We start from the raw sequence: 14,248 nt of genomic DNA, 5'->3' as shown, positions 1-14,248 counted from the left end.
AAACGTCTTTTCCATAATTACTAATAAATTATCACTTCAATTCTAATTATGACAAAATAATTACTGCAAGAATGGAAATATCAGAATTGATTACCATTCGGACTGTCATTATTACAGAACATCAATAGAAAATAAAATCATTATTGCAAGAATGAAAATACTACGGATCAAGAAAAGAAATATTAAATACCGAATACAAAATAGCTTGGTGATTAATTATTTCCGTCGGTAAAGGTTTTTTTACGAAGGAAATGGAAAATCTGCATAACCCTTGGTATCCATTACCTAGAGCCTTTGCTTTGAGGTTATGTGGGGATTACCGTTCTTGTTTTTAGCGACCCACTAAAAACCACGACTAATCCTCACACTAGGAAACTGTCATCTGGTTTTAAACTTCGTAGGTGAAGATCCCTGGGATCTCGCTTTGGTGACCCTTGCCAATCTTTCTGGCTTATTTCTTGTCCTTGCGAGAGACTTCTTCTTTGCTTCCTCGAAGGCTGATCAGAATACTCTGAATCCTCCGTTGCCTGTGACACGGTTGGTATTTACCTAACCTTCAAATTTTTTTTGAAACAGCTTGCGCTCTTTTTAGTCAGCGAACTTATGATCGGCTTCTCCTTTCCCAAAACAATTCCAGTCTTGGATTAAATTCCAATCAGAATCTAAACGAAACACATCATCCAAAATCATCATCAGTTAAAAAGGTTAGATTAGTTATTTTGCGATAATCCAATAATTTTCTCGTTCAATTTGTTTACAATATTAATAAAACAATTCATATAAAATGATAGAATAATTTTATTAGAAATGTTAAATTATAATCGCTGATTCTATTACAATTATTCCAAGGGATATGTAGGGAATAAGGAAATAAAATAAAGAATAATTTATTATATTGAAAATGAACGATATATATTAAGAATAAAAAGAGTCGTTACATGATGGCTGTCGGCCAAAAACTGAGGTTATACATAGATAGTGTTCGTGTGTGAGATCTATGATCAGCTATGCGCATGCGTTGAAATAAGTCGAGCGCCAACACAATTCAAATTCAAATAATACAATAATGTTAATTATAAAAATATAACTATCCTACAGATATAATAATGTTACAGTTAGAACCAGTAGATGCAATGAATCGCTTCGCTCTGAGCGTCTTTTTGCCAGCAGACAAGAAATATGCGTTTGTCGTCTGCTCGGACGTTGGCTGCAAGCGCCATCTACAACTTTACGAAATTTATACCGCGGGAACATTCAAATTACGATGAGTTGTCAGTAACGAAATATTTACTTTATTTATCTATTAATTAGATATTGATTTCAATCGTTACAACGTAACACAAAATCATCTTTATATGAATACAGATCACTGCACTGGAGTAATTACGAAGTTATTAAGAAAACTGAAATGAATATTAAAAAAAACTTACCGGACAGGAAGTTTGCAAAAATTATTTTTGTTGAGAAACATCTGCTTTTCATGGTGCTGCATTAATTACTAAAATTAAAAAGAAAATTTAAAACTATTTTTCAAAAAGTAAGAAATCAAAGAATTTTTACTAATTTTTTATTTGAAAAAAAGTAACAAATCTACGACTATTTTTAAACTAACAAAATAACGAAATGAAACAATTGAAAATCTAAAATGTAAATCAGTTTGAAAAAAAAAATCTAACAATCGGAGCTAGTAAATTCAATGCGGCTACGGTGGGACAAAGAGTGAAATCGATTTCAATTAGAGATAACTTTATTTTTACAGATATTGAAAATTGATTTGTTTTACCGTTTTACAAACAGCTGTAAAATGTCATTTAATTTTTTAATACTTTGTATAGTTTTACTTTAGATAAAAAAAATTTCTTTTTCAATTTTGATGAAAAAAAATTATTTAAAAAACAAAATTTAAGAATTAAAATTATTTCTCTTGAAAAGAGGTTTATTAAATAAAGAAAATATATTTTTTTTCCCCTCTTAATTTATTATTTGGTAACTTTTCAAACAAAGATGAAATAAAAAAAACGTTTGACATTATAACGAGAGTTGGTTTTTATAAAGCTATTTGAAACTAATACATAGGCGCGGTCACGACACCTTGAAAACGTTAATAGAAAATTTCTTTTTATTAATCGATATCTTCGCGTGACATCTTGATCTTCTTTTTCATTTTTTTTTTACGCTCCGAGGCAAATGCATTTCACAAGACATAAAATTAAGAACGATATATAGTAATTTCTTTTAATTTTATGAGAATTGTAATAAATTTTTTTAAAAACTTTTTTAAATTGAAAGTTTAAAACAGAAAAAATTTTATTTATTCTTTTTATCGAAATTTCTACTTTGATATTTCCGTGTTGTGTCCAAAATATATATTTTCCCTCTGGCTTATCTAGGAACCAACGAACCGTAGATTTATTAAATAGACATCATTATACAGAGCACTCATAAAGGCTTTGGATAATAAATAATGAGGTAAATCACCTAAAAGCTTTTTGCTGAAAATTGTTGTTATTATTATTATTATTAATGTTATTATTGTATTAATATATTGTTATCGAGGAACTTGAGTTTTTATTACTTTTGTTAAATTATGTAATACGAGATCCGATACATATCAAAAGCCACCAATTTAATGTTATTGAAATAATTAATTAAAATTTTTAACAAAGTTTGGGTGCTTCTTACAGTCTGCGAACTTATGATTGGCTATTCTTTGTAGTTAAAGCACCTAATACAACTAAAATTTCCTATCTTTTTGTAAACCAATTTTTCCATTCTTCTTTTTCTGCCTTTGGTCCTTTATGAATTTACTTAACCAACCTGGTACAAATACCTAAAAAAAATACCCAATCAGTGTTTAGTAGGTGAACTAAACTTATTTCAAATAAAATACTAGGTCAACCAAAAAGCTTTAGAATCTAAAAGAAAAAATTAAATTACCCGATTTAAATAAATTAGAGTTTATATTGTAATTTATGGTTTTGAAGAAGGGAACTAGTACAAACAAAATTATAGACGACAATCAAACATTGATATGCGCAGAAGGTCAAATAAGTCAATACAAAAAAAATGTACTTATTTTTTTTTTATTGACTTATTATTTCTAATTTTCATTATCAATGTCATTGCAAAATTTCAACATTTTATCAATTAAATAAAGAAGTACTAAATTACTTTCACATATGTTTCTCTAATAAATTATTATTATTATTATTATTATCTTCATCACATTATATTTTCAACAATTAATCAAATAATAAAATGTTTTATATTTGCAAAATAATTAAATGGTAGTAATAATTATAACGATAAAAATAAAAAAATAATATAGAATAATAATAAAAATAAAAAATAATTATAAAGAATAATAATAATAATAATAAAAATGGTAATAATAATAACAGTAATACCTAAAAAGAAATTTTCCATGTCGACTATATTTTATCACGAACGATTCACGACAATGATAATGCGAATGTCATGTCAGGCCTTGCAATAAAATGAACCTTTTCACACTCGATATGGATTTTGATCTCTTGATTGGCATAGAGTTGGCAATAATGCTCGCGTGTATTCTTGTAATGGAGGTGTGTAATAAAAGGAAAAAAAAGTACATGCCATCACTGAATTTGTCAATTTGTTTCACGTCAAGCTTTACTTGCGGAGAGTTAGAAAAAAAAAAACTTTACCACACCTAGTTTTCAAATCTATATAGAAAACTTAAACATTACTTTGACTTTTCTAAGTGTGTGCCTTACCTTAAGAAAAAACCTTTTTTTTTTTTTAAATATTTTTTCATTTCAGTAAAAATTAATTTATAAATTAACTTTTATTATCAGAAAATAATGACAATAATAATAATTATTATTATTAAAATGATAACAATTAATTGCAATTTGTGTAAATGTGAACAAAACTGCAAGTCAGGAAATAGAGAGTCATTAAATCGAAAATGAAAATTGTAATGACTTGTTGATAAATGTAATGGATAATAAATTTATCGAAAATCTGCTAAATGATGACACAAAGTGATATTATCTGGCAGCTAACCGGTGCCAAGGACTATGGATCGCATGTTATATTATAATAAGTACAATTTCACTAAACTAGACCCACTAGCCCAGACATGCTGCATATCGATTTTTATTATTCGCACCGCAAAACTGCTATGGACGAAGCACCAAAGTATTGTCTACTTATATATTGAATCGAGAATTAATGTAATCCAACTTTGTTCCAGTTTGAAAGTTCACCAGTTTTTTTTTTTTTTTTTTTTTTTTTTTTTGCTGAAACGTTTTTATTTCTTCAATATTTCCCCCCTGCAAATTTTTTAAAATTTTATCTCAGAAACTATTTCTATTTTTTTTAAATTAAAAATCGAAATTTTATTTCTAAATTTTTTTTTTAATTAAAAACAATTGATGGTTCATAAATTATATATATCTAAAGCAGTATTAATAAAAATAATTTTATGTTAAGAAAAGCACTTTAAATATAAAAGTATACACTATAAATTATTTAACGTATCCATATACGAAGATCTAAAAATAGTTTCATAATATTTATATATAAAAAGAAAAAATTTAAGTCAAGAAATAATGTGCACTTTGGAAAAAAAACATTCTCAGAGGGGGTAATTGAAAGTTTTCTTTTCACTAAAAACCTAGTTGATGACTTGAAATCTCCAGCAGCAGTGCGGCTATAAAATGCATTTAACGAACAAACTAATAAAACTGCAAAAATGCAAACAGCAACGTGACGAGAAATATATATATTTTTTTTTTTGCTCTTGAATAAAAGAAATAACACTTTTTATGGTAATTATATTCTTAATTGCAGAATGAAAAAAAAATATTTTTTTTTCTAATCTAAACATTTTTTTTTTTTTTGAATTATTAATAATTACCCTCAAAAAATTTTTAATCAATAAAACTATATTTTTCAAAGCAAATAGCAAAAAAAAAAAAAAGAACTAGGTCTCATCATCATGATAAAATTAACCAAAAAGACTTGTGCTTTTAATTAGGATAATTTATTTATCACAACAGAGCAATTTGCATAGAGCGATGCGACTCAAGTTGCTTTTTAATTTATGTTCCTAGCATGAGAAACTCGTTACTCATGACCTAGAAAAGAAACATATATATATAAAAAATTATTTCTATGATAATAATTTACAAAATATTAACAACAATAAGTTTTAAAAAATTAATTTAAAAATAAATTTTATTTTTATTCTTTACAGAAAAAAAAAACGTCGAGCGACGGACAATTAACGATAAAGTGACGAGGAAGTTTTTTTCAATCTCTTGTTGCCTGGGGCATGGTCGTAGGTGTGACGGCCGGGCGATGACGTACCATCACCGTCCGCCGCCATTGCCACGAGTCCCTCAGGACTCACCCGATATCCTTATCCCTATCCTGGCCCAATTCCCTGACCCTATCCTGCAACCGCGCCTAATACGTCCCTGGCCGCGGAAACGCGTAGCCCGAAATCAACCAAATTTATTGAGGAGGCATGAGAGATCATTCTCGTCATCGGGATCATCTTGGACAAGCGATGCCCCTCGAAGAGATCCAGGGATTGCTTCCACAAACTTCCAGGGCAGGTAAACAAATTTAATTAATCTATTTTTAACGTCTTTTTTTTAGAAAATTACTCTTTTCTCTATAAAAAGAGGGCGTGGTTTAATAAATGTTACGCCCACTAAGAGGTGTGGTCTATTTAGGGCGTGATTTTATATACATTTAAAAAGTGTGGCCTATTTAGGATGTTGTTTTTGTATAACCACGCCCACTAAGGGGTGTGATCTGTTCAATGTGTTTTCTAGAGACACGCCCATTAAGGGGAATGTCCTGTCCAACACAGTATCTTGTAAAAACCACGCCCATTAAGGGGTGTAACCTATTTAAGACATTGTCTTTCAAGGTCACGCCTATTAAGAGGTGTGGCCTATTTAAGACGTTATCTTGTATGGTCACGCCTATTAAAAGGTGTTGCGTACTTTGGGTATGGTTTAGTAACAATATAACTTAAGGGTGACGCCCACTAAGAGGCGTGACCTATCCTAGGTCATTGTTTTGTAAAACCACGCCCATTGAGAGGTATGATCGTTTTTAGATATTGTATTTTAGTGTCACGTCCATTAAAAGGTGAGGCCTACTTTGGGAGTGGTTTAGTAACATTAACTTAAAGGTTACGCCCACAAAGAGGCGTGGCCTATCTTAAGATGTTGTGTTATAAAACCACGCCCATTGAAGGGTGTCGACTATTTTTAGACAGTGTATTTTAAAGCCACACCCATTAAAAGGCGTGGCCTATTTTAGGGCGTTGTTTTGTAAAGCCACGCCCATTAGGAGATGTGGCCTATTCATTAAAAGGTGGAGTCTAACTTAGTAACGTCCCTTATTAAAATTTTCATCTAATTTTGAACAAATTGAAAGGATACAAAAATTTAACGTTAAAAGTAGTTTTTTAAATAAGAATGTGATAAAAAAATGTTTAATTAGAAGAAAAGTTTTATTTTTCACACAGCATTTGAATACTAGGAATTTTATTATTTTTGACAATAAATTTAAATTGAAGTTTGCAAAACTAGTTTTAATGCTAATTAATTTTATACAGAGAAACAGAAGAGTGATTAGTACACTACGGATGTGCAATAGATTGTCGTTTCTCCACTCCATTGTGTTGATATCTATCACAACTGTTAATCCCAAGATAGTATTGCGCATAGCATTAAATCACCAAAATTAACTAAATTCAACAATATATTATTTTAATTATCAAATGTGTTTTTTGATTTATACAAATTTTCATTTTATAATTATCAAGATAGTTATTTGTATAAATTTTGGGAATGAGTATAATAGCTATGATTATAATAGAAACTTTTTTTTTTAATTATAAAATGATAAATGTGATTTATATTGGTAAAAAATTATTAATAATATTAAAATTAATAAAGTGCCCAATGTCATCAATCATAAATATCTCAGTTAATCTTTTATTAAAAAAAAACTATGATAAGAAAAATTTTGCCTATTAAATAAAAAGAGATGCTTTTAACGTCAATATTTAAAAGAACTAATGTTGCGTGATAAATTATTATGGAGAGATTAGATTTTTTCTCTCTCTTTTTTTTTGCATTATAGGTGTTTTTAAAGATAGGAGGATAATTTTTATAAAAGTAAAACCGGATTATGTCATCTATTTGGAGAGAAAAATATGGTTGAATTTTAATACTCTAGTATCGTGGTTATTCAGCTCTGTTAAATCAATAGTGTTCCCATCTCCTAACAGGAAAATGTATAGTGGAGATGTAGCATGATAGGGAATCCTCTAATTTCTCAAAGGACCCATATAAAAGATCAAATGTTTTTATTTTATATTTATTCAATTTTTTTTTTAAATTCAAATGTAGGTGTACCATTTTTTTTTAGTAAAACTTAAAATAAAATTATTTTAAAAAAATCTAAATAAATAGAAACACACTTTTGGTGATAATTTGATCTTGACATTTTATTAGAAACAGTCAGAGTTCAAGTAAATTAATTTGCTTTTTCTTCTTGAAATATTTATTTGGAAGATCTATTGCTGAGAGGAAAAAAAGAAAATTAAAATAGCATAGCTTAAGAATTATTTAATTCAGTTCAAATTTTAAATCTAATATTAATTTTGGTATTATTTTTAATTTAATATTGTAGTTGTTTTTATAATTTAAATTTTTGAAATTTCAATTTTTTTCTGATGAATAAAAATAAAATATCAATGAAGATTTTCAAGAGAGAGAGAGATAGATAGATAGAGAGAGAGAAAGAAACTTAAAATTGTAAATAGATGTTGAATATTAAAATATATCGTTGCTGGAGAAAAAAAAAGTTTGAATATTTTATTTATACTGTCAATTATTTCTAGAGAGCATACATATATACACAATAATCGTTACCTTTGACCTTTAATTTCATTTGATATTGTATTTCTCTATATGATAATATATTAAACAATGGAAATGATATTCAACTTTATTGAAATATAAACTGAACAATAAATATTGTAAATTGATGAGCGACATTTTATCTAACGACACCCTGGAGAAATTTTGGATTACCACTTTAATCAAGAATTAATTAATTAGTGAGACGGTGGCTAGTCAACATTGTCTGAAACTCGAAGTCAAAAAGAGAATTCACAGATTGTTGATAAAATTCTCATTAAAGCGAGAAACTTTAAATTAATTTACAAAACAATTAAAACAAGTGACAATTTTTTATATATCCACTCCAAAAAAAAAAATTGTATTACAGAAAAAAAAATTTTTAAAGTTTTTTTTAAAAATTATATTAAAAATTTTTTAATTATGTTAATATTTGAAGAAATTATTTTCATATTCCAATGAATGCGAAACACATACAATAGAACTATGTGGAAAGTTTGCACTAAATTATGATCAGAATTTAATGGAATTATTCATCAAGCATGAAACTATTTTCGAGTTCATTGTCTTTAATAATTAAGTTATCTAGTATTTAATTCACGCTTATGGTATTCACTATGTGTTCATTTGTCACTTAGGTAACAGGGGTCTGAACGTAACAATAGTTCATGTGGGAGGAGAGAATGGTAGTGGCGGAGGTGGCAGCAACGATTTATTGAGTTTGGAACCACCGTCTGATTTAAAACCTGCTGTTTCACCTATTTCCGACACCAGTGCAACTTTACAGTCAGACAACAATGACACATTTACTGGTAAGATGTTCTTTTATCTTGTTTTTTCTCAACAAAATTAGTTTTTACAAAAAAAATTTGTTTTTTTCAAATTAGAATTAGAATAGTGAATTTAAAAGAAACACGTTTTAGAGGCGTGACTTATAATGACACGCCTTTTTAGAGGCGTGGCTTATAATGGCATACTTGGGGTATGTCAAAAATAAGCTCCGCCCATTTGAGGCGTTTCGTGAAAAAATACCGCCCTCTGAGGGTTGGGTTACGGACAGTATCATTCATTGTGGGTGTGTCATTAAATGTTACGCCTACTGGAAAACTGTGGGCGTGTCAAAAATAAATACCGCCCATTTTAAGGCGTTTCGTGGAAAAAAAGTTCCACCTTCTTAGGGTTGGATTGAAAATAGTACCATTGTGGGTGTGTCATTAAAAGTTACGCCCATTTGTCGATGTATCAAACGTTCTACTGTTTTTAAAAAGATGAGAACAGAAAGTTAAATTTAATAAATCATAATCTCATAAAAAATTAATATCACCGAACACTTGGAGCTATTGTTTAAAATTATTAACAAGGTTTAAATGTAAAATAAAAAAATATTGTATTTTGTATTTCAATAATTTATCAGACAATATTGATGTGTAATTTTTTATTTTACTTATATTATTTTGGTTTTGAGGTTATTTTGCGTCAAATAAATTCCCGGATTCTACAAAACCACAAAAGACGTAAGAACAAAGGTTCTAAATACGGGTATTCTCTTCGGCTCTGAAAGCTTCCACCTAGTTTTTATCTCTTTTCACCTCGCATTTATTTCAGCAGCATCTTGTTGCGTTTATATTTTCAAGGGACTTTCCTTTTCGTATGACTAACAAAAAAAAACCAGATTCTTTTACATTGTTTTTCTGCTCTGTATTTATTTGTATATTTTTATTTATATTCACATATTTATCAAATCAAATTGAAATAAAATTTATTTTCATATAATAGAAGGGATGAAAAAATGTTGGGTCAATAAAAACAATTTTAGTTTAAAATTAAGTGCAAACTTTTAATTTCCAATGTAAAATGAGAAATTAATTTTAATTTATAAGTATACTGTTGAAATTTTATGTAACGTTTGAAAAAATTCTTTTAATCACAGTTGTAATTAAAAGAATGTACACAATCCCTATATATATATACATATAGACGTTTTAAGTACACAATCATAGAGGCTCAGACTCATGTATAGTATGAAACTCGTTTCGATAAGAATATTCACATCGACATAGTTGTTTGCCTGAAACAATATTTGTCGTAGAGAATAGTTTCTGCTTTAGTGAAAAGTTCACGTGAATATAATTTAATAATAATCTCATTATTATTTTGTATTAAACTATTTTTCCAACAAGAATTATTCAACAAGTATGGTGTAAAATTAGTTATTTAAAAAAACAAAACTTTATTGATAAAAAAATTACAAAAAAACATGTTAATAGTTAAGTATTTTTGGTTTTAATTGACCGTAAAATCCCACTTAGAGGAGTGTGACGAAAGATAACGCCCACTTCAAAATCATGCCCCTTTTTTTATTTTAATTGATAATAAACGCCTACTTAGAGGCGTGTCTTAAATATTAAACGCCCATTTTATAAAATAGGTAACGCCCACTTCAATATCACGCCCCTTTTTATTTTAATTTATAATAAACGCCCATTTTGAGGCGTGTCTTAAATATTACACGCCCATTTTATAAAAAATAGATCACGCCTACTTCAAAGTCACGCCCATTTTATTTTAATTGACAGTAAACGCCCACTTGGAGGTGTATCTCAAATATTATACGCCCATTTTATAAAAAAATTAAATACGTAACGCCTACTTCAAAGTCACGCCCATTTTATTTTAATTGATAATAAACGCCCACTTATAGGCGTGTCTCAAAATCTTATACCCTCTTTAATGCCACGCCCTCTTTTATCTTAATGGATATTAAAAGCCTACTTAGTGGACATATCTCTATGGGTAACACCCACTTTAAAGACACGCCCCTTTTTGTTTCAATTATTAATAAACGCCAACTTAAAAGCGCGCCCTAAAAAGCAACGCCTCATTAGAGGCGTGTCCTGAAAAAAAACGCCTACTTAAAATTAAAGGCGTGTCTTAAAAAGTAACGCCCATTTTAAATTTTCTCTTAAATTCAAATATATCATTAAAAAAAATTTAACACAATTTATAATAATATAGATATTTATTTTTTTTCTTCATATTACTAATGGTAGAAGAAAATATTTGAATTTTTCTCTGATATTAGTGGATAAATAATGTGAAAATATCAAATAGCAAATTATTAATTGTTACGTAAGATATATTTTTTTGTGAAGACGAACATAAGTCCGTGACGATTACCACCAACTTACCGACCTTAACTCACATTAGTTCTCCTTTGTAATTGGATTGATGCAGTAACGCGGTCTCCAAAGAGGTCAGTGCAAATCTTTCTTTCGACTGCGCTGACATTTTTTTTTTACAATAAGAAACTAAACTTGTCTTTTGTTCAAAATTTAAAAAGAAAAATTTGTCAAACTTATTTTTCCTTTTTACTGTATCAATTGGCAATGAAAAAAAATTCAAACATAACCAAATAAAGTGAAAATGTTTTTGAGGTGTTAAAATTTTTTTGTTTGTTTAATTTTTAATAATGAATTTATTTAATGATAAAATATTGAAAGTGTATTATTATTATTATGTTTATTATTATAAAAGTGGGAGAAATTTAGTTGAGAAAAAATGAAGTGTCATTTATTAATAGATGATACATGAATGTTGTTGGTGGTGTGTGATTGGACGGCAAAATGTTATGGAAAAATTGTGAAAATTATGGAAGGCGAGTTTATAGGGAACGATGTATCAGAATGTGTAGATGAATATCCACGTCACGGTCTTAATCGACATTATCGGACACATCCCGAAATTTTTGTCATCGATTGTGATAATGGTGAAACATATGATGACGTGGATACATTAAAAGTGCCAAATTATTATCATAGATCAAGCATTAGATCACGAAATGCTGCCAGTAAAAGAGGTACGGTGGAAATGATTTTCCTTTTTTTTGTTAGTGTAAATTTTTTTTAACATTTTTAAAATTTTTTTTTAGTTTATTATTTCCAATGATAAAAATAATACACTGTTTTTGATTAACATAAATTTTTTATTAATAATTATTTTATTATTATTAATAATAATAATTTATTAATTAATTTAGTACTTTTATAATTATTTTCAAGAGGTGAGAATTTGTTATATTAGTTAAAAACGATCCGGAAATTATAGAGAGAAGTTTCGTTTTGTTGTGCATCAATGGATGAAAACAAGTTCATTGAAACAATCGTTGAATCAATAGAATTGTCTCAAGCGTTTGCGTATTTGCAATTCTGTATTAATATTTAATTTAACTTTCTAATTTATTTATTTTAATTTTATATTAATTATTTATCATAATTTAAAAATATTTTTAAAATAATAAACAAAAGAAAGAAAGTTTATTTAATATTTAATTTGGTTTTTTCTATAAAGAAAAATGATGAAAAAATATATGATATTAATAATGAGAAGCTGGTTGAGAAATATATTTATATTTTTTTTTTGTAATAATCAGAATAGATGAAAAAAATGTCGAGGCACGTGGAGCATTGAAAAAAAGAAATTTCTTACAATGGGGCTTCATCTATTGGAATAAAGGTTTACGAATCACCAAAAGTTTCAACAGTCGGTAAAGTGTTTGATGTGAACTTATGTAATACAAGAGAGGATACAATTTATATGTAATGCTACCACAAAGCTCGTGCTTATAACGATCGCCAACATTGTATTCTGTTACAATATATATATATATATATATATATATATATAAAGAGCTCTTTATATATAATATACACTCACCATCTATTCTCTATCTTTTCTTTTGCTAACAATAAGTAAAAAAAAAAAAAGATTGCAAAAATATGCATTATAAAAAATAAATTAAAAAAAATTTTTCTGGAAACTTCCGATATCGTAAATAAAAAAATAATTAAAAATTTAATGCTTTAAATTTATTTATCTAATTAAAATTATAAAAAAGAGAGAGAAATTATTAAAATTAAAAAACATAAATTAATTCAAAATTATTTGAAAATCTTAATTTTATTTTTGTCTTAGGTGTTGATCCGCGTCTTATACTCGGTGGTGTCAGTGGCGATCGTAACACGTGGGAAGGTCGATATCGCTTAAAAGAACATCGACGCGCCGGAAAAGCAACATTTCAGGGCCAAGTTTACAACTTTTTGGAACGTCCCACTGGCTGGAAGTGCTTCCTGTACCACTTTTCTGTGTAAGTAGATTTTTCAATTATCGTTAAATTTTATCACTCTACTGTTACATACACAATTTTCTCTTTAAAAAAAATGACGTCAAGTCATGAAAAAAATAGTCCTTCTCAACAACAAAGTGACACAAAAAAGAAAAAAAACACTACAAAGTACAAGGATATTTACATCTGTAGAAAATATATATTCCCACTATTTTTTAAAAAAAATTGTTACGATTTTTCTTAATTCATAAAAAGATACGCCCACAAGAATGTGGTAGTTAGTCACTCCCTCTTTATATTACCCACATAGGCGTGGAATTTGACCACGCCCTTTAAGTACCACCCACAAACGCGTGGCAATAGGTACGCACACTTACTGACCCCATGCTCGTGGCTTCTCAGGGCGTGTCTCCTAGTACCACGCCCACTGCGGTAGGAGTTTGTAGGCGTGGTTTAGTAAGATATATTGAGGTGTTGTTTCAAATAAGCACGCCTACAAAAGGGAGCAGTTTTTGTTATAATTCAGGGGCGTGGTTTTTAATAATCACATCCTCTAAGAAGAGGAGTCCCTAATTTATTATAGAGCGACGTATTTTGGAAAATACTCACTCTGAAAGTTAGTTACTTTAAATTTGGGGCGTGGTTGTTTTAAACCACATCCCTAAATTAAAAAAATTAGTTGTTTTTGTTAGACTACATCCATTAAGAGGAAGAGTCTATTTAGGGAGTGGTTTGTAGAAACCACGCCTATTAGTAGGAGGAGTCTATTTAGGGTGATTTCCACAAACCACGCCTACTAGTAGGAGGAGTATATTTAGGGCGTGATTTGTAGAAACCACGCCTATTTGTTGGAGGAGTCTATTTAGGGCGTGGTTTATAAGAACCACACCCTACTCTCCTCCTACCAATGGGCGTGGTTTATTTAAATTTAGAGGTGTGGTTGCATTCGGTAATAAAAATCTATTGTAATTTAGGGGTGCGGTTTTTAGAAACCACGCCCATTAAAAGGAGGCTATTCAATTTAAGGGGCGTGTTTCTATGATACCACGCCTACTAAAAAGGAAAAACTGCTTTAATTTGGGGGCGTATTTTTTAGAACGGGGTCACTACAAGGGAGAAGTCTGTTTTACATTAAGATTGTTTATCAGAAATAAATTTGAATTTTATTTCTTATGAAATAGTTTTAGATTTT

General features: G+C 28.7%; 1 protein-coding gene across 1 annotated transcript; it reads left to right on the top strand.

Moving 5' to 3' along the window:
• The first annotated feature begins 5,250 nt into the window (after positions 1-5,250).
• Positions 5,251-13,081, top strand: LOC127280461 (uncharacterized). The gene is made up of 3 exons (XM_051303451.1): positions 5,251-5,606; positions 8,573-8,746; positions 12,906-13,081. The coding sequence occupies exons 1-3, from the start codon at positions 5,516-5,518 to the stop codon at positions 13,079-13,081; spliced, it is 441 nt and encodes a 146-aa protein (XP_051159408.1). The 5' UTR covers positions 5,251-5,515.
• Positions 13,082-14,248: the final 1,167 nt, after the last annotated feature.

This window comes from Leptopilina boulardi, unplaced genomic scaffold, assembly GCF_019393585.1.
Source record: "Leptopilina boulardi isolate dan_hultmark-lab unplaced genomic scaffold, ZJU_Lbou_2.1 LbouV2_248, whole genome shotgun sequence".
Classification (NCBI taxonomy): domain Eukaryota; kingdom Metazoa; phylum Arthropoda; class Insecta; order Hymenoptera; family Figitidae; genus Leptopilina; species Leptopilina boulardi.
The sequence above is the reverse complement of the archived record's forward strand: the minus strand, read 5'-3'. Positions and strand labels throughout refer to the sequence as shown.